A 24,163-nucleotide genomic window follows, 5' to 3' on the forward strand; every position below is an offset into this window, starting at 1 on the left:
CACTACAATATAACATAGACTACCTAACCAGATAACTACACAGGAAATATAATACAATTACTATTTAAAGGAAAATAAGAGAGAAAGAGGAGAAGGGAGAGGGAGAGAGAGATTGACCCACAATAACAAAAAGATCAATATAGTTGCGGAGAAACACGCACAAAGGGAAACGATCGCATGCGCCTCGATATCCAGCTCCCGATTATCAGCAATGAGAACCGTTGAAGAGAGTGAACTGGATATGGTCGGCCTGCCTATTTATGTCCCACACACAATGCAATTCAATGGTCCCTACAATCTCATTGTTCATTGGACACAGGAATTCGGCTTCGCATTATAACAAAAGGTCATAGGTTGATTCATACAGGTGGGCTGTGACTGCTTCCAACTGTTCAGGTGGGTGGGACACTGAGTTTCCCGCCGCATGACTAAATAAGAACAAATAATAGTAAATGGACATAAACTTCTTATGTCCATAACTATTCGCACGAGCGATTAATCCGCTCCAAACCAACACCGGAATATTGCTATTTAAATACTCTTCCGATGGGTACCAAACACCACTGTATGACCCCTGTTAGACCCTTCGTACAATACAAAGAGGGATCTCTCTGTTCAGGAACATGCTATGTTAACTAAACTTTCAGAATCTATCAAAGGGACCATGATCTGCAAAATACATTATATAGTGAAAATATGTAACGATTGAGTCGCACGCTACGATCACACAAACTCTACCGTAAATACGCATACCGTGCGCCTGCGGGTGCCCGCGACTGTGAGTATGCGCACGTACGGGAGAGCGCACGCATGCGCAGCACGGACCTGTGTGAGGTGCAAATATGGTAGTGTGCATAGAGATATTTTTCTGACTTTGACAGTCCACCCTTTGGCAGTCAATAATAACTGCCACCTTCTAAAACATTTCAAAAGGAGAAAAATATATGTCAGGGATTAATACATTTACATGGTTGGGTAGGGGAGGAGAGGAGAAGGTAGGAAAAGGGTATGACCTAGTGAGATAGCAGAAGCATGTGTGTATGAATCCGTGCTTGGGGGTCATGTATCATCGTGCCGTACGTGTTTTAAATCAAGCTTCGAGGTATTGCGAAGTATACATTTGAATAACTTCTTATCCCGTGGTACGGGTCTGTGGATGGGCTGTCAAACTTTACCGAGCTCTTTTTGGCTTTGGTTGTAACAAAATGGGGGAGCACATTTTAGTTGATGATACATGAATGGGGGAGATATGTGATTGCTGATATCTGTGCCTGTATTCCCTATCGACTATGTGTGTCATTACCTGAGGGTTGTAGAAATGAAGAAAAGACATAATTACGGTAAATGCGGTGGTATTCTATGTCAGGTAAATGTACAGTCGTCGATTGAGGTCTTGTTTGGTGTCTGTTGAATGCAGTCTTCTTTGTGCTTTTGCCCATAAGGTGCGAGCAAAAGCTGTCAATGTCCATAGATTTACAAAAGTGTTGGGCTAGCGTAATTTTAAAATTTCTAGGGAAACTGGGGATCCATGGCATAGTTCATCAAAAATCTGTGTATCCGGTTGTCAAAACTTCTTCTTTAATCCCTCTGTTGTCTGTATATCGGCTCATCAAATTCCTCGTCCAAGTGGGTCTTTTTACCTTGGAGGAAACGGAAAAACAGGTGAAAGAAACGGACCGTAGAAATCGCATTTTCATCACATCATTGTTTCTACGTTTGGGTCATAAATCAAGTCCATTGGAATTACAGTTTCCCTGCTCCTTAAACTCATTACCCTAGTACGACGATTGCACCTCATTAAAGCCTGACCGCATCTAAATATCAAACCAATCGTTATGATAACACCTAAGATACATAGGAGAAACTTCCCAACATCCATTATGACTCCTTGAGCCCAGTCTCCTAAACCAGAGAACCAATTTCGCGGGTTCAACCATGACACCCAACCAGTCAGCTCATTACCTACAGCAGCAAGAGTGAGATTGTGTCTCCTGCGAAATTCCCACTTCAGTTGGAGAATATCGTCCATCTTTTGGTCTATGACCTCGACCGGGTCCTCGGTGCTATTCGTAATATATGTGCAACATTTCACGCCGTATTGTGTTGCCAGTGTGACACAATATCCGCCTGTCACTGCTGTGAGGTAATTAAGAACCATTCTATGCTGTACCAGTTCTGTTTTATAAGCTTGAAGTTCCCTTCCAGTATACCTAAACGTGTCATCATACATTTCAGTGATATTATCTAACAAATTGGCGAGCGCAGATATGTATTTATAATTCAACACTCCTCTAGCGGTGCAAGTGATATCTAACGCGATTAGAAACTGAATCCCGGTGGATTCATGGATCATGTCAGAGGCCGGATGCTCTGTTCTTTCTATCAGGTGTCGTTTAACTACGTGCTCGTAGTGGGTGTGAGTATAAGGAGTTTGGGCAACACGGTGTATGTCTTTCATTTTGTCATGTGATACAGTCATTACTTCAGGCAGTACTTTTCCAATATAACACAATCCTTCAGAGTTTGGGGCAAGCCACTTATACGCCTTTCTCCCGCATATGAAATATGCATCATCGGGGAGAACATATGGGACGGAGTAGGACATAACCATATTACACACCTTCCATGTGAAATCTCCTAACCCTAATTCTTCCATCTGCTTAGTACACGTATCAGGTTGTACGATATGTGCACAGTATCCTGGTGATACCTCTCCAACTCTCGTAATCCTATTTCCTAAGGTATACCTATACCGGAAAGATTTTCCTCTACTGGCTATGTGGCGTATAAGCTCTGTATCTGTAGGCATTCTATCTGCTCTATGCGAAAAGGTCATGGTCTGATTACTCCATGACACTTCCCAATTTCCCGGCTTTCGGGGATTGGAGATGTTAAAACATAATAGGGACCTATCCACATGGTATTGGTGGAGCTTCAAACTAGGAGGGCTGGAGATATTAAACCTCCTGTCCACCGGTCTCCCACCACTTAACTCAAGTACCTCCCCTAACGTTAAAGGAAATGGTACTAGCCCTGATTTGCTATGACCTTGAGGTACTTGAGAGCATACCCAACAATCTGTTTTATTTAACACACTACCCACTAAGGAGTGATAGTCACTCAATGGATGCCGGTCCATATGGATATTAAAACTGGATTGGCATTTCTTTATGCACCCATCCTCAATGACATTGTTACAGAGCCGACAGATACAGTTTTCTTCAGCTAACAATCCTTCACAATTCCTTCTATGGTCAATGCTATCGGATCGTTTTCTGATACTCGCCTTTGCTTGTTGATTATGTTGTTCTTGGAAAACTACGCCTCCATCTCTGTCATCAGAACCCATTCCAGAACCTCTCTCGACCTCCATGGTACTCTCGCCGGAACAGACTGCTCTGGTCAACATCATGGTCAACAGGAAAATCCGGATCACAGTCTCTTGGGGCAAGTCCATCTTGTAGGAGGAAACGGAGAAGAATGAGAAGGGGGAAAAAATAATTTGAAGGAGAGGGGATGGGAAGTTGGAGAAAAACAATAAAAGGGAACAGGGGATCGACAACTGCTTTTGGTCGTGTGATTTTCAATGCTCAGGTGCCGCCTTAATCCTCCTGGAACAGACACTCCAGTGATACAACCTCTACCGTCTGTTCCTTATCACGGGACCTCTCTGGATCAGCAACCTTTTTACAGTGGGACGAATGAACCCAAGTCTCTCTCTCAGCAACCTTCAATGCTGTAGTGCTAGTCAATAAGACCTGGTATGGTCCTTCCCATCTGTCAATAAGGCAACCTGAGCGTAGAAAATTCCGTATCATTACATAATCCCCAGGTTCAATGTCATGACAATTACTATCTGGTAAATCAGGAATCACTAACTTCAGATTATCATTTTGATTCCTCAACTGTTTACTCATGTTAATCAAGTATTTTACAGTCACTTCATTGTTATACTTCAAATCATCCTGAGGGTTAATCATAACATGCGGTTGTCGACCAAACAAGATTTCAAAGGGAGACAGATTAAGAGGGGACCTGGGAGTGGTTCTGATGCTGTACAGTACAATGGGTAAAGCTTCTGGCCATGTCAATCCTGTCTCTGCCATCACTTTACTCAGTTTATTTTTAATAGTGCTGTTCACTCTTTCCACTTTCGCACTCGCCTGTGGACGGTATGGAGTGTGCAGCTTGCTATCAATTCCCATCAATTTACACATTCCTTGAAAGACATCACCTGTAAAATGGGTACCCCTATCACTTTCGATAATTCTAGGGATACCATATCTACATACAAATTCCTGCACAATTTTCTTAGCAGTAAACATAGCGGTATTTGTGGCCGCTGGAAATGCTTCGACCCAATTTGAGAAAACATCTATACAAACAAGTACATATTTCAAATTTCGACAAGGGGGTAATTGAATAAAGTCAATCTGTATTACCTGGAAAGGGCGCCGGCAGGTGGGATATGAGATGGTTCTGTAGGTATTGCCTTTCCGATGTTCTTTCTCAGACAGGTAAGGCATGACATTGCCCTTTTACTCGCATGAGAAGAAAATCCTGGGGCACACCAATATGCTCTTACCAACTTGCACATCCCTTCCTTACCCAGATGAGTCAGCCCGTGAGCTGCCTCAGCTAAGCATGGAAGGTATGCTTTGGGGGCCACTGGTTTACCGTGTCCATCCGTCCAGAGTCCTGAGGACTCCTGACCATATCCCTTTGCCTTCCAGACTGCCTTTTCCTGTGTGGAACACAAATTTTGCATCTCACACAACTTCTGTGTGTTGATGGTATTAAATACCATCAGTTGTGTGGTGTCTGTCTGTCTGGGGGTAGCAGCTGCTAATTTAGCAGCTTCGTCTGCTCGGCTGTTACCAAGTGATACTGGGTCTTGGCTATATGTGTGTGCTTTACATTTGATAACAGCCACTCTATCGGGTTCCTGTATCGCTGTTAGAAGCCTTTTTATGTGAGCTGTATGCGCTACCGGTGTACCAGCTGCCGTCATGAAATTTCTGAGGCGCCATAGGGCTCCGAAATCATGGACTACCCCGAATGCGTATCTAGAGTCGGTGTAGATATTGGCTGATTTGCCCTTAGCCAATTCACATGCTCTGGTTAGGGCGACCAGTTCAGCAACCTGGGCTGAGTGAGGTGGGCCTAGCGGTTCCGCTTCTATGGTGCCTTGGTCATCTACGACTGCGTATCCAGTACACAAGTCTCCCGAGTCTGACTGTCTATGACAACTACCGTCCGTGTAGAACGTAAGTTCTACGTCTTCCAGTGGGTTGTCACTGATGTCAGGCCTTGCGGTAAAATTTTGGGTCAAATATTCCATACAATCATGAGTGTCTTCCTTTGTGTTAAATTCTCCTTCCCCACCACTCTCATCCTCCACCCTTTGTGCCTGTCCAGGCACACCTGGGAGATATGTTGCAGGATTTAATGCACTGCATCTCCTTATGGTGATGTTTACGGGGGCCATTAGTGCCAATTCCCATCTTGTAAACCGCGCTGATGAGACGTGTCTGGTTTGGGCAGAATTCAACAAGGCTGACACTGCATGTGGTGTATGAATTGTGAGGTTGTGACCTAGCACGACGTCTTCGCTTTTTGTTACTAGCAATGCTATCGCAGCAACGCTTCGCAAGCATGTGGGGAGGGATCGCGCTACCGTATCTAGCTGAGCGCTGTAATATGCTACCGGCCTGCTGGCATCACCGTGCTTTTGGGTTAGTACGCCTGCCGCGCAACCAGCACTTTCTGTTCCGTATAGTTCAAAGGGTTTCCCATAGTCAGGCATACCTAATGCTGGTGCCTGCGTTAGGCACTGGTTAAGTCTCTCAAATGCTGTCTCAGATTCGTCTGTATGCGAAATCCGATCAGGTTTGTTTGAGGAGACCATCTCCTGCAAGGGTAACGCTAGAATGGAAAACCCTGGGATCCAGTTACGGCAATACCCACACATTCCTAAAAATGTTCTGATCTGTTGCTGGGTTTGTGGCAGAGTCATGTCTCTAATTGCTTGAATTCTATCAGCGGTCAGGTGTCTCAGTCCTTGTGTTAAACAGTGTCCCAAATATTTTACCTTAGTTTGGCATAATTGCAACTTGTCTTTGGAAACCTTGTGTCCTGTGTCTGAAAGATGAAACAGGAGCTGTTTCGTATCCTTCAGGGATGCTTCCAATGAATCAGAACACAGTAGTAGATCATCCACGTACTGTATTAATACTGATCCACTCACTGGTTGGAAAGACTGTAAACAATCATGCAAAGCCTGAGAAAATATACTTGGGCTATCTATGAATCCTTGTGGTAATCGAGTCCATGTGTATTGGACTCCTCTGTATGTAAATGCAAACAAATATTGACTGTCAGGGTGCAGAGGTACCGAAAAGAAAGCGGAGCAGAGGTCAATAACAGTGAAAAATTTCGCAGTGGGAGGGATTTGCATTAGGATGACAGCTGGATTTGGCACTACGGGGAACTGACTCTCAACTATTTTGTTAATCCCCCTTAGATCCTGCACTAGCCGGTAACCCCTCCCCCCACTCTTTTTAACAGGGAAGATGGGACTATTGGCAGTGCTGGACGTTCTTATCAGAATGCCCTGTTGTAGCAAGCGCTCTATTACGGGATACACTCCTAACTCCACCTCTGGCTTCAGAGGGTACTGTGGGATTTTTGGAGCTATCCTACCATCTTTTACTTGTACAACTACCGGAGCTACGTTTGCCATTAATCCAGTGTCCTGTCCATCTTTAGTCCAAAGTGACTCTGGTATCTGAGATGTCATTTCTTCTACTTGGGAGGGAGTCCTATTTGTCATAATGGTATGTGACATTAATTTTGACGGGGAGTCTAACATGTCTCGCCCTTCCTGAGCGTGATTCTCAGGTATGTCCAAGAATACACCTTCAGGAGTACAATAAATGACGCACCCCATTTTACACAGTAAGTCTCTTCCCAGGAGATTAGTCGGTGCCGATGCAGCCAGCAAAAAGGAATGCTTGGTATGTAAAGGCCCTACTGTAATCTCGGCTGGTTTGCTAACAGGGTAGTGCTGGACTACTCCCGTTACCCCTATGGCTGGAATTGTCTTACCAGTGGTTCTCATGCCCACTGTCGAATTTATCACTGATTTGGCCGCCCCTGTGTCTACAAGAAAGTTTAATGATTTACCAGCTACATTGATTGCAATTTCTGGTTCACCTCCAAGACTTGCAATCAATTTCACTGGCTGCAGATTACAGGTATGGCCACACCCCTATTGGGTATGGTGACCTCCCTGAATCCCGCTGGCAGCAACTACTTGTGATGGAGTTAATTGGGAGCTACCAGAGGCTTGCCAGTCTCTGTTCGGGGGGTATCTATTTGTTTCCCCTGTATGTGGCTCATAACTCCGTTTCTGCGGACCTTGCTCCCAATGTCGTGTCGTTGTCTAGGGGGTTGGTATGAGTTTCGTGAATTCTTCATTCTACAATCTCGTGCCATGTGTCCCTGTTTATGACAAGAATAACAAGTAACCACACTTGACTTACCCACAGGGTTTGGTGATATAAACAAAGGCTGCCTTGTGGTCAGGGCCTGTATACTTACTGCCATTAATTTATCACCTTGTTGTTCCCTGTGTCTGGTGATGTTCCTATCGTGATCAATAGCAGCCTCTCTCAAAGTAGCCACAGACAGACCTCGCCAACATGGTTGTGTGGTCTGTACCCTAGTCTTCAATGACTCTTTTAAACCATCCATCAGTACCGATACTGCTACTTCTCGATGGTTTATGTTTGTTTTAATGTCCTCTATGCCTGTGTATTTTGCCATTTCTGATAATGCTCTGTGAAAATACTCTGCAGCTGTTTCTGACTCCTTCTGTTTAATGGAGAATATTTTGTTCCATTTAACTACGGCTTGGAAATACTCTTTTAACTGTAAGCTTATTCTTTTTACATTGTCTTTGTTGTTCACATCTGTAAGAGGTACATCCTGATCTAATCCACAGTCAGCTAAAAATTGAGCTGCGTCGACATTGGAGGGTAAACATGCTCTCAGCAATATCTGCCAGTCTTTGTTGTTGGGCTCTAACGTGCTACCTAGGTCTCTGATGTATTTTTGGCTGGCAACTAAGTCTTTTCTAGGGTCAGGGAATTCCGACACTATGGTCCTTAATTCCATTCGGGAAAATGGGCTGTACATGGCAATGTTCCTAACAGGAGTGACTCCTGAAGTGTCTGTTTTCCCATTTGGAACTACTATTACCTTAACAGGATTAACTCTAACAACCTCATCCTGTGTAGATTCTACAGGCTGTGGTGAAATAGTTTCAGCATAGTGTATGGTGCCGTACTTACCCGTTGATACGACCTCACCTATCCCTCCGCTAGGGGCTTTCGTTACTAATCTCGGGGGTTGAGCTGTGCCTACAGTGGTCTCTGCTATGGTGGCTGCTAGAGAGAGCGCTGAAATTGTTGCCGATTCGTCCTCTTGATCACACTCCTGAGGAAAGTTCAAAACAGGGTACAACTTGCACGGGTTAATACTTGCATTGGTTAATTGGTTAACATTATCTTTAACATTTACACAGTTGCTAAGTGTTTGTTTGTTACACCTTAATGCGTCATTCTCCGCAACCAATTTTTCTCCCGATATATATGGTGGCGGTGGGGCCGTGGCTATCAGTTTTCTGATCGAGCCAGATCCCGCCGCCTGAGCCAATCCTCTCTGTATGTCACCCTCCTGTTGCCACAACTGTAAATAATCATAATGCTTGATTCGTCTCTTGGCTGATTTAATGAGACATATCCTTCTCCTTAAATTCGTTAACACTTCTGTGCTGAAGCTACCTACTCTTGGGAATTTCTCCCCGTCATGTATTGTCATTCTCTCCCATTCATCACATAAAGCTTCTGTGTGACTTCCGTATTTCTCACACATTACGTATCTTGCCGACCCGACTGGTCGGTTCACTGAATCAACCCGAACCGAGGTTGATCGCCCCCTACCTGAACAAGTGGCCCCCATAGTTCGAAGGTGTTGCTTTATTCAACCAACCCTTACGCAAACCAAAATGTTCAAAATAGGCTGACGGTGGCGGTTTATCGAGTACCCCACTCACTCGCCCACGCCGACCAATACGACCTGATCACACCGATATGGTGCTGGCGTACTCGACCTAGGGCCCCTGCGACCTGAACCTCTATTTACTGGAACCTGTGAGGGTGATCCGAAGAACAATTACTCTTTCCAGTAACTATTGGTTGTTGGATAGTTCCTGAGTGAGCAGCGAACCTCCCTTAAAATAAAAAAAATTACACAAATCACGTTAGAATGTACAAATAGCGTTTATGACCTTCGTACACAAATAGTACTGGTCAGGTTTACTAATGCACACAATTACGTGCGGTACAATCGTTCAGCACATAAGCAACTAATCTTATGTACGGAGCGACCAGTGGAATCGAAAATTGCGGCTGCAAATTCCTTCAGCCAGAGCTTGTATGGCCTTATATGGGTGTTGCACCAACCCTTTCTTGGTGTTGTGCCTGTGGACTGTATAGCGGACTTCCTTGTCTGCTGTACCTGAACCTGCTGGTCTGCTATGACCTCCTGGTCTGTTACAGTATGACCTCCTGGTCTGCTACACTCTAATGCTCAAATTGTATGTTTTAACCAGGGATGCCTCCCTAGCCACCATGTACGTCACTTACACGCATGTACCTCACGAGAACTCGACTTTTCTTGTGGTTCAACCTCAAAAATTGTAAAAACAAACTCACTCACCACATATACACTTTTGTTTCTATTTCTATTTCTGCGCAGAAATTTCTCTTTAGACCAGATGTGTTACAAATTAGGAGAAGGATCTATTAATTTAAATTTCGAATTTTAAAATAGATTTGCGCGATTTATCGCCTTGCGTTATTTACCGCGTTGAAAAAAATTTGACGCTTGTGATTTGAGTTACGTGGGCGTACCCGTACGCTCCGTTGCGTAATATACGCTGCGTGCGTCGGCCCTTGGATTGCGTACACAAGTCTCAGTCCTTTGTTAGAGACACGTGTACGCAAAGCAAAGATCCACCGTAACACAATTTATACGTTTATCAATGTAGATGATCCTTTATCATCTACCACGCACCACACTGACTTCGCCTTGTCTCTTAGGCACAGCTGTGTGTTTGTCTATACTTTAACTATATTACCTTTACTCTTAAACTATTAAAATAGCGGCAAATCTCTCTCAGCACGTTTATCAATTATAAAAAAGCAAACAGAAGAGTGATGTACGAAAATACACAAATGAAAAAGAAATGCAGATATATATGTGCGTGCGTGTGTACGCAAGACAGAAAAATAAACAGTTTTAAAAGAGACTAGCGTGTTGTTCTTACCTCCGGTTCCTGGATTCCTTCAGCACCCTTTACTAAGAGAAGCAGACGCTTATCCAAACAGCACTACGAGGAATATGATCTCCCGCCCTTTGCTGCTGGATAATGTCTGCTGAAATTACCTAGTGCAGATATGTGAATGACGGGCGAGCCCCCAATTGATAAAGCTGAATATTTATCGTATATAAAACCCTTTGAGAGGTCTAAGAACACTGTACGCTATTTACGTATGAAGTACCGTAAGGGTACGCTTGCGTAACAATCGCTTAGCCGTGGTCGAGACGCTCAAGCGTTACGTTCGCTCACGGCCAAGAGATCACAGGCAGGCACGCTATTGGCTGCTGACTAACGTAATGGTTCACTATAGCGTAACGGACGCTGTATCGGGAGCGGGCTGCTCGAGCGATACAGACGCTCACGAGAATGCGCTGTTGGTATCGGGCACACTTATAGGTGAGCGACTACCGTAATGCTACGCTATCAGCGTAGCGGACGCTCGAGACCACGAGGAGATCACGAGCGGCGCTGACGCTCACAATGTTAAACCTTTAAATCTAAACCATAAACAATGTAATATGCTGTAAAACCTTTGTGTAGAGATAGGGTGTAGATGCAACCTAGTGTAACCTTATTAACTTAAAAGCTGTTTGAGCGTCACCGACGCTCTGAGAATACTAGACACTATAAGAAATACACAGATACCTGGGCTTAGGGTCCAACGCCTAATATGTATATATTTTGAATGATAAACTTGCAAAAGAATTAATACAAATACAAATCATACACTACAATATAACATAGACTACCTAACCAGATAACTACACAGGAAATATAATACAATTACTATTTAAAGGAAAATAAGAGAGAAAGAGGAGAAGGGAGAGGGAGAGAGAGATTGACCCACAATAACAAAAAGATCAATATAGTTGCGGAGAAACACTTACGCACAAAGGGAAACGATCGCATGCGCCTCGATATCCAGCTCCCGATTATCAGCAATGAGAACCGTTGAAGAGAGTGAACTGGATATGGTCGGCCTGCCTATTTATGTCCCACACACAATGCAATTCAATGGTCCCTACAATCTCATTGTTCATTGGACACAGGAATTCGGCTTCGCATTATAACAAAAGGTCATAGGTTGATTCATACAGGTGGGCTGTGACTGCTTCCAACTGTTCAGGTGGGTGGGACACTGAGTTTCCCGCCGCATGACTAAATAAGAACAAATAATAGTAAATGGACATAAACTTCTTATGTCCATAACTATTCGCACGAGCGATTAATCCGCTCCAAACCAACACCGGAATATTGCTATTTAAATACTCTTCCGATGGGTACCAAACACCACTGTATGACCCCTGTTAGACCCTTCGTACAATACAAAGAGGGATCTCTCTGTTCAGGAACATGCTATGTTAACTAAACTTTCAGAATCTATCAAAGGGACCATGATCTGCAAAATACATTATATAGTGAAAATATGTAACGATTGAGTCGCACGCTACGATCACATAAACTCTACCGTAAATACGCATACCGTGCGCCTGCGGGTGCCCGCGACTGTGAGTATGCGCACGTACGGGAGAGCGCACGCATGCGCAGCACGGACCTGTGTGAGGTGCAAATATGGTAGTGTGCATAGAGATATTTTTCTGACTTTGACATTCCTTATTGTGTACGCTCGTCCGGGCACAGTAACCTAACTGAGGCTTGGAGGAGGGTCATAGGGGGAGGAGCCAGTGCACACCAGATAGTCCTAAAGCTTTCTTTAGATGTGCCCAGTCTCCTGCGGAGCCGCTATTCCCCATGGTCCTTACGGAGTCCCCAGCATCCACTACGGACTATGAGAAATAGAATTATCGGTAAGTAAATTCTTATTTTTAATAATCTACCGGTAAATCCTTTTCTCGTAGTCCGTAGAGGATACTGGGCGCCCGCCCGGTGCTTTGTGTTTCCTGTCCTGTTACTTAGTTAAGTAATGTTGGTTCAGCTGTTGCTGTTCCTGTTCAGTTTGGTTAGCATGGCTTACCTCTTGTTTGTGTGTGCTGGTTCGAATCTCACCACTGTCATGTTACATCCTCCCTCAGGATATGTCCGTCTCCTCGGGCACAGTTTCTAGACGGTGTCTGGTAGGAGGGGCATAGAGGGAGGACCCAGTGCACACAGTTGATTTTTTTTTTTAAAGCGCCCAAGGCTCTAAGTGGACCCGTCTATACCCTATGATACTAAAGTGGACCCCAGTATCCTCTACGGACTACGAGAAAAGGATTTACCAGTAAGTAATTAAAATCCTATTTTCTTGGGCTATCCATTTTCAGTAACTGAAATCTCCTGAATGTAATACCTTGAGAATTTAGCACTTTTAACTAGTCCTTTTGTTCCCGCTCTCCAGATTCTTTACTTGCTTAGCCAGCTTCATCAGAAGCAGTCCATTACACCAACTGAGGAAGACCCAACTGAAGTAACAGAGAGAGAGAAACAGCTGTTGGAGAGGCTAAAGTTCCAGGTATATATCACATGCATCTTTTACTTGGCCAGCTCCTTCATATCTTGTGTGCGGTTTGTTATTATAGGAACACTTTGTTTTGTTTTTGGTATTACCTAAAAGTATCCTTAGGGGATATAGCTTTGTCCAACAGACTGTTTGTGGTATTCTGCCAAATGTGAATTCTCCTCCAAACAAGACTAATTTCTCTTACGTCCTAGAGGATGCTGGGGACTCCGTAAGGACCATGGGCAATAGACGGGCTCCGCAGGAGACATGGGCACTAAAAAATAACTTTAGGTATGGGTGTGCACTGGCTCCTCCCTCTATGCCCCTCCTCCAGACCTCAGTTTAATACTGTGCCCAGAGGAGACTGGGTGCACTACAGGGAGCTCTACTGAGCTTCCTGAGAGAAAGTATTTTGTTAGGTTTTTTTTTATTTTCAGGGAGACCTGCTGGCAACAGGCTCTCTGCACCGTGGGACTGAGGAGAGAGAAGCAGACCTACTTAAGTGATAGGCTCTGCTTCTTAGGCTACTGGACACCATTAGCTCCAGTGGGAGTCAGAACGCAGGTCTCCCCTAGCGGTTCGTCCCGGAGCCGCGCCGCCGTCCTCCTCGCAGAGCCGGAAGATAGAAGCCGGGTGAGTATAGGAAGACCGAAGACTTCAAAGGCGGCAACAGACTTCAAAGCTTCACTGATGTAACGTGCGGCGGTAACGCTGCGCGCCATTGCTTCCTCACAGAACACACACAGCGCACACTGTTGGGTGCAGGGGGGGGCGGGGGGCCCTGGGTAGCAATGTATACCTCTAAGACTGGCTATATATATATATATAAGTATTTTGTGGTTTTTACAGTGAATCCCCGGCAGTTGTTTTAAAAGAGCGGGACGAAGCCCGCCACTGAGGGGGCGGGGCTTCTCCCTCAGCACTCACCAGCGCCATTTTCTCCACAGCACACGCTGAGAAGCTGGCTCCCCAGACTCTCCCCTGCTGATCACCGGTGACAGAGGGTTTTAAAGAAGGGGGGGCACATAATTTGGCGCAGTACATATATAAAGAAGCGCTGTATCTGGGTAATTTTTTCCAGGGTTATTGGCGCTGGGTGTGTGCTGGCATTCTCTCTCTCTCTGTCTGTCTGTCTCTCTCTCTCTGTCTCTCTCTTTCTCTCTGTCTGTCTGTCTTTCTGTCTCTCTCTGTCTGTCTCTGTCTCTCTCTCTGTCTCTCTCTCTGTCTGTCTCTCCAAAGGGCCTTGTGGGGGAACTGTCTCCAGATTAGAGCTTTCCCTGAGTGTGTGGTGTGTTGGTAGGTGCGTGTCGGCATGTCTGAAGCGGAAGGCTCTCCTAGGGATGAGGTGGAGCGCATGAGTGTGGTATCTCCGTTGGCAACGCCGACACATGACTGGATGGATATGTGGAATATTTTAAATGCAAATGTGAATTTATTGCACAAACGTTTGAACAAAGCAGAAACCAGGGACGGTACAGGGGGTCATGCCCTGCCTCTCCCTATGTCACAGGGGCCTTCTGGGTCTCAAAAACGCACACTTTCTCCTGTAGTCGACAAAGATACCGACACAGATTCTGAATCCAGTGTCGATTATGATGATGCGAGGTTGCAGCCAAAATTGGCAGAGTATTCATTATATGATTATTGCTATAAAGGATGTGCTGCATATTATAGATGACCCCGCTGTACCTAATCCAAAGATCCACATGTTCAAAGAAAAGAAGCCTGAGGTTACTTTTCCACCTTCTTTTGAATTAAATGAGTTATTTGAAAGTGCTTGGGAAACTCCAGACAAGAAACTGCAGATTCCCAAAAGGATTCTTATGGCGTATCCTTTCCCGATCGAGGACAGGATACGGTGGGAATCCTTCCCAAGGGTGGACAAAGCGTTGACGCGCCTTCCAAAAAGGTAGCGCTGCCGTCTCAGGATACCGCTGCCCTAAGGGTTCCTGCTAATCGCAAGCAGGAAACTACCTTGAAGTCGATTTACACACATACCGGTACATTACTCAGGCCGGCAATAGCGTCGGCTTGGGTTTGTAGCGCTGTAATAGCGTGGACCGATACCTTATCTGCTGATATGGATAAGGAAACTATTTTATTGACCCTGGGCCATATTAAGGATGCGGTCCTTTATATGAGAGAGGCTCAGAGGGATGTGGGCATACTGGGGTCCAGAGCGAACGCTATGGCGATTTCTGCCAGGCGAGCACTGTGGACCCGACAGTGATCGGGTGATGCCGACTCGAAACGGCATATGGAGGTTTTGCCTTACAAGGGTGAGGAATTGTTTGGGGAAGGTCTCGCGGACCTAGTTTACACGGCTACTGCAGGTAAATCAACCTTTTTACCTTATGTTTCCTCACAGCCTAAGAAAGCGCCACATTATCAGATGCAGTACTTTCGGTCGCATAAATCCAAAAGAGCTCGGGGATCTTCCTTTCTTGCCAGAGGTAAGGGCAAAGGGAAAAAGCTGCCAGCTACAGCCAGTTCCCAGGAACAAAAGTCCTCCCCGGCTTCTACTAAATCCACCGCATGACGCTGGGGCTCCGCGGGGGGAGTCCGCTCCTGTGGGGGCACGTCTTCGTCTTTTCAGCCAAGTCTGGGTTCACTCTCAGGTGGATCCCTGGGCAATAGACATTTGTTTCCCAGGGGTACAAGCTGGAATTCGAAGAGGTGCCTCCTTGCCAGTTTTTCAAATCGGCACTGCCGACTTCTGCCCCAGAGAGGGAGGTAGTTTTGGCAGCAATTCAAAAGTTGTGCCTTCAACAAGTGGTGGTCAAATTTCCCCTGCTGCAGCAGGGGATGGGCTATTACTCAACCCTGTTTGTGGTCCCGAAACCGGATGGTTCGGTCAGACCCATTCTGAATTTAAAATCCTTAAACCTATACTTAAAGAGGTTCAAGATGGAATCGCTCAGAGCGGTCATCGCAAGTCTGGAAGGGGGAGATTATATGGTGTCCCTAGACATAAAGGATGCATACCTTCATGTCCCCATATATCAACCTCATCAGGCGTTCCTGAGATTTGTGGTGCAGGATTGTCATTACCAATTTCAGACGTTGCCGTTTGGGCTTTCCACTGCCCCGAGGATTTTTACCAAATTAATGGCAGAGATGATGGTGCTCCTGCGCAAGCAGGGTGTCACAATTATCCCATACTTGGACGATCTCCTGATAAAAGCGAGATTGAGAGAACAGTTGCTGTACAGCGTATCTCTCTCCCTGAGGGTGTTGCAACAACATGGTTGGATTCTTAATCTACCGAAGTCACAGTTAGTTCCAACGACCCGATTGCCTTTCTTAGGCATGATTCTGGACAAGGAACAAAAGAGGGTCGTTCTCCCGATGGAAAAGGATGGTGGCGTCTTACGAGGCCATTCCATTCGGCAGGTTCCATGCCAGGACTTTTCAGTGGGACCTTCTGGACAAGTGGTCCGGGTCACATCTAAAGATTCATCAGATGATCCGCGTGTCCCCCAGGGCCAGGGTATCTCTCTTGTGGTGGCTGCAGAGTGCTCACCTTCTAGAGAGTCGCAGGTTCGGCATTCAAGACTGGGTTCTGGTGACCACAGACGTGAGCTTCCGAGGATGGGGAGCAGTCACACAGGGAAGTAACTTCCAAGGTCTGTGGTCAAGCCAGGAGACTTGTCTACACATCAACGTACTGGAATTAAGGGCCATATACAACGGCCTTCGTCAAGCGGAGACCTTACTAAGAGGTCTACCGGTTCTGATTCAGTCAGACAACATCACAGCAGTGGCTCATGTAAACCGCCAAGGCGTCACAAGGAGCAGAGTGGCAATGGCAGAAGCCTCAAAGATTCTTCGATGGGCGGAGAGTCATGTAAGCGCTCTGTCAGCAGTCTTCGTTCCGGGAGTGGACAACTGGGAGGCAGACTTCCTAAGCAGACACGATCTGCATCCAGGAGAGTGGGGACTTCATCAGGAAGTCTTCGCAGAGATTGCAAGTCAGTGGGGACTGCCTCAAATAGACATGATGGCTTCATGCCTCAACAAGAAACTTCCGAGATATTGCGCCAGGTCAAGGGACCCTCAGGCGATAGCAGTGGACGCCCCGGTGACACCGTGGGTGTTCCAGTCAGTCTGTGTTTCCTCCTCTTCCTCTCATCTCAAAGATACTGAGAATCATAAGACGAAGAGGGATTCAGACAATTCTCATTGTTCCAGATTGGCCTCGAAGGGCCTGGTATCCGGATCTGCTAGAAATGCTCACAGAAGATCAGTGGCCTCTTCCTCTCAGGGAAGACCTGTTACAACAAGGGCCCTGTCTGTTCCAGGACTTACCGCGACTGCGTTTGATGGCATGGCGGTTGAACGCAGGATCCTAGCGAAAAAGGGCATTCCGGATGAGGTCATTCCTACTCTGATAAAGGCTAGGAAGGAGGTGACATCGAAACATCACCGTATCTGGAGGAAGTATGTATCTTGGTACGAAGCCAGGACTGCTCCTCCGGAAGAATTCCATCTGGGCCATTTTCTCCACTTCCTGCAAACTGGAGTGATTTTGGGCCTAAAGTTAGGCTCCATTAAGGTTCAGATTTCGGCCCTATCCATTTTCTTTCAAAAGGAATTGGCTTCTGTTCCAGAAGTCCAGACTTTCGTGAAAGGGGTGCTGCATATCCAGCCTCCTTTTGTGCCTCCGGTGGCACCATGGGACCTTAACGTGGTGTTACGGTTTTTTAAGTCTCACTGGTTTGAACCTTTTCAAACTGTTGAATTGAAGTATCTTACTTGGAAAGTGGTCATGTTATTGGCTTTGGATTCGGCGCGGCGAGTGTTTGAGTTGGCGGCTTTGTTTCACAAAGCACTTACCTGATTTTTCATGTGGATAGAGCTGAGTTGCGGACTCGTCCTCAGTTTCTGCCTAAGGTGGTTTCTTCTATTCATATGTACCAACCTATTGTGGTGCCGGCTACTAGGAACGTGGAGGATTCTGAGTCCCTGGATGTTGTCAGGGCATTGAAAATTTGTGGCCAGAACGGCTCGGGTTAGGAAAACAGAGGCCCTGTTTATCCTGTATGCAGCCAACAAGGTTGGCGCTCCTGCGTCTAAGCAGACTATTGCTAGCTGGATCTGTAACACGATTCAGCAGGCTCATTCTACGGCTGGATTGCCGTTACCGAATTCGTTAAAGGCCCATTCCACTAGGAAGGTGGGCTCTTCTTGGGCGGCTGCCCGAGGCGTCTCGGCTTTACAGCTTTGCCGAGCGGCGACTTGGTCGTGTTCAAACACTTTTGCAAAATTCTGCAAGTTTGATACCCTGGCTGAGGAGGACCTAATGTTTCTCATTCGGTGCTGCAGAGTCATCCCCACACTCCCGCCCGTTTTGGAGCTTTGGTATAATCTCCATGGTCCTTACGGAGTCCCCAACATTCTCTAGGACCTAAGAGAAAATAAGATTTTAAACCTACCGTTAAATCTTTTTCTCCTAGTCCGTAGAGTATGCTGGGCGCCCGTCCCAGTGCGGACAACATCCTGCAAGACTTGTATATAGTTGTTGCTTACATAAGGGTTATGTTTTCAGTTTGGATCAGTTTTGGACTGATACTGGTTTTGTTTCATACTGTTAACTTGTTTGTGTATCCCATGTTATACGGTGTGAATGGTGTGGCTGGTATGAATCTTGCCCTTGGATTTCCAAAATCCTTTCCTCGTACTGTCCGTCTCCTCTGGGCACAGTTTCTCTAATTGAGGTCTGGAGGAGGGGCATAGAGGGAGGAGCCAGTGCACACCCATACCTAAAGTTCTTTTTAAGTGCCCGTCTCCTGCGGAGCCCGTCTATTCCCCATGGTCCTTACGGAGTCCCCAGCATCCTCTATGGACTAGGAGAAAAAGATTTACCGGTAGGTTTAAAATCTTATTTCGCTAACGTCCTAGTGGATGCTGGGGACTCCGTAAGGACCATGGGGAATAGATGGGCTCCGCAGGAGACAGGGCACTTTAAGAAAGAAATTTGGATACTGGTGTGCTCTGGCTCCTCCCTCTATGTCCCTCCTCCAGACCTCAGTTTGAATCTGTGCCCGGACGAGCTTGGTGCTACTTAGTGAGCTCTCCTGAGCTTGCTAAAAAGAAAGTATTTTGTTAGGTTTTTTTATTTTCAGAGAGATCTGCTGGCAACAGACTCTCTGCTACGTGGGACTGAGGGGAGAGAAGCAGCCCTACTCACTGAAGATAGGTCCTGCTTCTTAGGCTACTGGACACCATTAGCTCCAGAGGGATCGTACACAGGATCGCACCCTTGGCCGTCCGATCTCGGAGCCGCGCCGCCGTCCCCCTCGCAGAGCCGGAAGACAGAAGCCGGTGACAGAAGCAAGAAGACTTCGAAATCGGCAGCAGAAGGCTCCAGTCTTCATATGAGGTAGCGCACAGCACTGCAGCTGTGCGCCATTGCTCCCACACTAAATCCACATACTCCGGTCACTGTAGGGTGCAGGGCACAGGGGGGGGGCGCCCTGGGCAGCAATTAGAGACCTCTTGGCACTGTATATATGCATGGGCCCCCGCCATATTTTTACACAGAAACGCGGGACAGAAGCCCGCCGCTGAGGGGGCGGGGCTTCTTCCTCAGCACTCACCAGCGCCATTTTCTCTCCACAGCTCCGCTGAGAGGAAGCTCCCCAGGCTCTCCCCTGCAGAATCACGGTAGAAGAGGGTAAAAAGAGAGGGGGGGGCACATAAATTTGGTGCAAAAACAGTATATACAGCAGCTACTGGGTTAACACTAAGTTACTGTGTGATTCCTGTGACATATAGCGCTGGGGTGTGTGCTTGCATACTCTCTCTCTGTCTCTCCAAAAGGCCTTGTGGGGGAACTGTCTTCAAATAGAGCATCCCCTGTGTGTGTGGTGTGTCGGTACACTTGTGTCGGCATGTTTGACGAGGAAGGCTATGTGGAAACAGAGCGGGAACAAATGAATGTGGGGTCGGCGCCGACACCCGATTGGATGGATATGTGGAAGGTTTTAAATGATAATGTTACTAACTTGCATAAAAGGTTGGATAAAGCTGAAGCCTTGGGACAGCCGGGGTCTCAGCCCATGCCTGATCCTATGTCGCAGAGGCCGTCAGGGTCTCAGAAGCGCCCACTATCCCAAATTGTTGACACAGATATCGACACGGATTCTGACTCCAGTGTCGATGGCGATGATGCAAAGTTACAGCGTAAAATGGCCAAATCCATCCGTTACATGATTATAGCAATGAAAGATGTGTTGCACATCACAGAGGAAACCCCAGTCCCTGACAAGAGGGTTTATATGTATGGGGAAAAAAGGCAGGAGGTGACCTTTCCCCCGTCACATGAGTTAAATGAGTTATGTGAAAAGGCTTGGGAATCTCCAGATAGAAGACTGCAGATTTCCAAACGGATGCTTATGGCGTATCCTTTCCCGCCAACGGACAGGTTACGCTGGGAATCCTCCCCTAGGGTAGACAAAGCTTTAACACGCTTATCCAAGAGGGTAGCCCTGCCGTCACAGGATACGGCCACCCTAAAAGATGCTGCGGATAGAAAGCAGGAGGGTATCCTGAAGTCCATTTATACACATTCAGGTACCTTACTAAGGCCGGCAATTGCGTCGGCCTGGATGTGTAGTGCTGTAGCAGCATGGACAGATACCTTATCTGAGGAACTTGATACCTTGGACAAGGATTCTATATTACTAACCCTGGGGCATATAAAAGACGCTGTCCTATATATGAGAGATGCTCAAAGAGACATTAGCCTACTGGGCTCTAGAATAAATGCAATGTCGATTTCTGCCAGAAGGGTCCTGTGGACTCTGCAATGGACAGGCGATGCCGACTCAAAAAGGCACATGGAGGTTTTACCTTACAAGGGTGAGGAATTGTTTGGGGACGGTCTCTCGGACCTGGTCTCCACAGCTACGGCTGGAAAGTCAATTTTTTTTGCCAAATGTACCCTCATAACCTAAGAGAGCACCGTATTACCAAATGCAGTCCTTTCGATCACAAAAAGGCAAGAAAGTCCGAGGTGCGTCCTTTCTTGCCAGAGGCAGGGGTAGAGGAAAGAAGCTGCACAATACAGCTAGTTCCCAGGAACAGAAGTACTCCCAGGCTTCCACTAAATCCACCGCATGACGCTGGGGCTCCACAGGCGGAGCTAGGCCCGGTGGGGGGCGCGTCTCCGAAATTTCAGCCAGAAGTGGGTTCACTCCCAGGTGGATCCCTGGGCTATAGAGATTGTGTCTCAGGGATACAAGCTGGAATTCGAAGAGATGCCCCCTCACCGTTACCTCAAATCGGCCCTGCCAGCTTCCCCCTTAGAGAGGGAAATAGTGTTAGCTGCAATTCACAAATTGTATCTTCAGCAGGTGGTGGTAAGTTTCCCTCCTTCAACAGGGAAGGGGTTACTATTCGACCATGTTTGTGGTACCGAAACCGGACGGTTCGGTCAGACCCATGTTGAATTTAAAATCCCTTAACATATACCTGAAAAGGTTCAAGTTCAAGATGGAATCGCTCAGAGCGGTCATCGCAAGCCTGGAAGGGGGGGATTTTATGGTGTCTCTGGACATAAAGGATGCATACCTTCATGTCCCCATTTATCCACCTCATCAGGCGTACCTCAGATTTGTGGTACAGGATTGTCATTACCAATTCCAGACGTTGCCGTTTGGTCTCTCCACGGCACCGAGAATATTTACCAAGGTAATGGCGGAGATGATGGTGCTCTTGCGAAAGCAAGGGGTTACAATTATCCCATACTTGGACGATCTCCTCATAAAGGCGAGGTCCAGAGAGCAGTTGCTGATCAGCGTAGCACGCTCTCGGGAAGTGTTACAACAGCACGGCTGGATTCTAAATATTCCAAAGTCGCAGTTGATTCCTACGACTCGTCTGCCCTTCCTGGGCATGATTCTGAACACAGACTAGAAGAGGGTTTATCTCCCGATGGAGAAGGCTCAGGAGCTCATGACACTGGTCAGAGACCTATTAAAACCAAAACAGGTGTCGGTGCATCACTGCACGCGAGTCCTGGGAAAGATGGCATCATACGAGGCCATTCCCTCCGGCAGGTTCCATGCAAGGACCTTTCAATGGGATCTGTTGGACAAGTGGTCCGGATCACATCTACAAATGCATCGGCTGATCACCCTATCCCCCAGGGCCAGGGTGTCTCTCCTGTGGTGGCTGCAGAGTGCTCACCTTCTCGAGGGCCGCAGATTCGGCATTCAGGACTGGGTTCTGGTGACCACGGATGCAAGCCTCCGAGGGTGGGGGGGCACTCACACAGGGAAGAAATTTCCAAGGTCTGTGGTCAAGTCAGGAGACTTGCCTTCACATCAATATCCTGAAACTAAGGGCCATATACAACGCCCTACGTCAAGCGGAGGCCCTGCTTCGCGACCAACCGGTTCTGATTCAGTCAGACAACATCACCGCAGTGGCTCATGTAAACCGCCAAGGCGGCACAAGGAGCAGGGTGGCGATGGCGGAAGCCACCAGAATTCTTCGCTGGGCGGAGAATCACGTAAGAGCACTGTCAGCAGTGTTAATTCCGGGAGTGGACAACTGGGAAGCAGACTTCCTCAGCAGGCACGACCTCCACCCGGGAGAGTGGGGACTTCATCAAGAAGTCTTCGAGCAGACTGCAGGTCGTGGGAACTGCCACAGGTGGACATGATGGCATCCCGCCTCAACAAAAAGCTACAGAGGTATTGCGCCAGGTCAAGAGACCCTCAGGCGATAGCTATAGACGCACTAGTGACACCGTGGGTGTTCCAGTCGGTTTATGTATTTCCTCCTCTCCCTCTCATACCCAAGGTGCTGACAATCATAAGAAAAAGAGGAGTGAGAACAATACTCATTGTTCCGGATTGGCCAAGAAGGACTTGGTATCCAGATCTGCAAGAAATGCTCACAGAGGACCCATGGCCTCTGCCTCTAAGACAGGACTTGTTGCAACAGGGGCCCTGTCTGTTCCAAGACATACCGCGGCTGCGTTTGACGGCATGGCGGTTGAACGCCGGATCCTAGCAGAAAAAGGCATTCCGGATGAGGTTATTCCTACGCTGATAAAGGCTAGGGAAGGACGTGACGGCTAAACATTTATCACCGTATATGGCGAAAATATGTTGCTTGGTGTGAGGCCAGGAATGCCCCTACGGAATAATTCCATCTGGGCCGTTTCCTTCACTTCCTACAGTCGGGAGTGACTTTGGGCCTGAAATTGGGGTCCATTAAGGTCCAGATTTCATCCCTGTCCATTTTCATTCAAAAAACTGGCTTCTCTTCCTGAAGTTCAGACGTTTGTAAAGGGAGTGCTGCATATTCAGCCCCCTTTGGTGCCTCCAGTGGCACCTTGGGATCTTAACGTGGTGTTGAGTTTCCTGAAGTCACACTGGTTTGAGCCACTCAAAACCGTGCAGTTAAAATTTCTCACGTGGAAGGTGGTCATGCTATTAGCCTTGGCTTCAGCTAGGCGTGTGTCAGAATTAGCGGCTTTGTCGCATAAAAGCCCCTATCTGGTTTTCCATATGGACAGGGCAGAATTGCGGACCCGTCCACAATTTCTGCCAAAAGTGGTGTCATCTTTTCATATGAACCAACCTATTGTGGTGGCTGTGGCTACTCGTGACTTGGAGGATTCCGAGTTACTAGATGTGGTCAGGGCTTTGAAGGTTTATGTAGCCAGAACGGCTAGAGTCAGGAAAACTGAGTCGCTGTTTATCCTGTATGCATCCAACAAGCTGGGTGCTCCTGCTTCAAAGCAAACTATTGCTCGCTGGATCTGTGACACGATTCAGCAGGCTCATTCTGCGGCTGGATTGCCGCTTCCAAAATCAGTAAAAGCCCACTCCACAAGGAAGGTGGGCTCTTCTTGGGCGGCTGCCCGAGGGGTCTCGGCATTACAGCTTTGCCGAGCAGCTACTTGGTCAGGTTCGAACACTTTTGCAAAGTTTTACAAGTTTGATACCCTGGCTGAGGAGGACCTTGTGTTTGCTCATTCGGTGCTGCAGAGTCATCCGCACTCTCCCGCCTGTTTGGGAGCTTTGGTATAATCCCCATGGTCCTTACGGAGTCCCCAGCATCCACTAGGACGTCAGAGAAAATAAGATTTTAGTTACCGGTAAATCTATTTCTCGTAGTCCGTAGTGGATGCTGGGCGCCCGTCCCAAGTGCGGACTTCTTCTGCAATACTTGTATATAGTTATTGCTTAAATAAGGGTTATGTTTGGTTGCATCAGGGTTGATCTGATGCTCCGTTGTTGTTCATACTGTTAACTGGG

General features: G+C 47.0%; 1 protein-coding gene across 1 annotated transcript in view; it reads left to right on the forward strand.

Annotated features, from left to right (window-relative positions):
• KIF4A (kinesin family member 4A) overlaps window positions 1–24,163 on the forward strand; it is a 579,230-nt gene that overhangs the window by 391,553 nt on the left and 163,514 nt on the right. Inside the window, exon 25 of the mRNA XM_063937105.1 lies at window positions 12,786–12,899. Coding sequence (XP_063793175.1) covers window positions 12,786–12,899 — 114 coding nt within the window. The remainder of the gene's footprint in view (window positions 1–12,785; window positions 12,900–24,163) is intronic.

Source organism: Pseudophryne corroboree, chromosome 8 (assembly GCF_028390025.1).
Source record: "Pseudophryne corroboree isolate aPseCor3 chromosome 8, aPseCor3.hap2, whole genome shotgun sequence".
NCBI classification, from domain to species: domain Eukaryota; kingdom Metazoa; phylum Chordata; class Amphibia; order Anura; family Myobatrachidae; genus Pseudophryne; species Pseudophryne corroboree.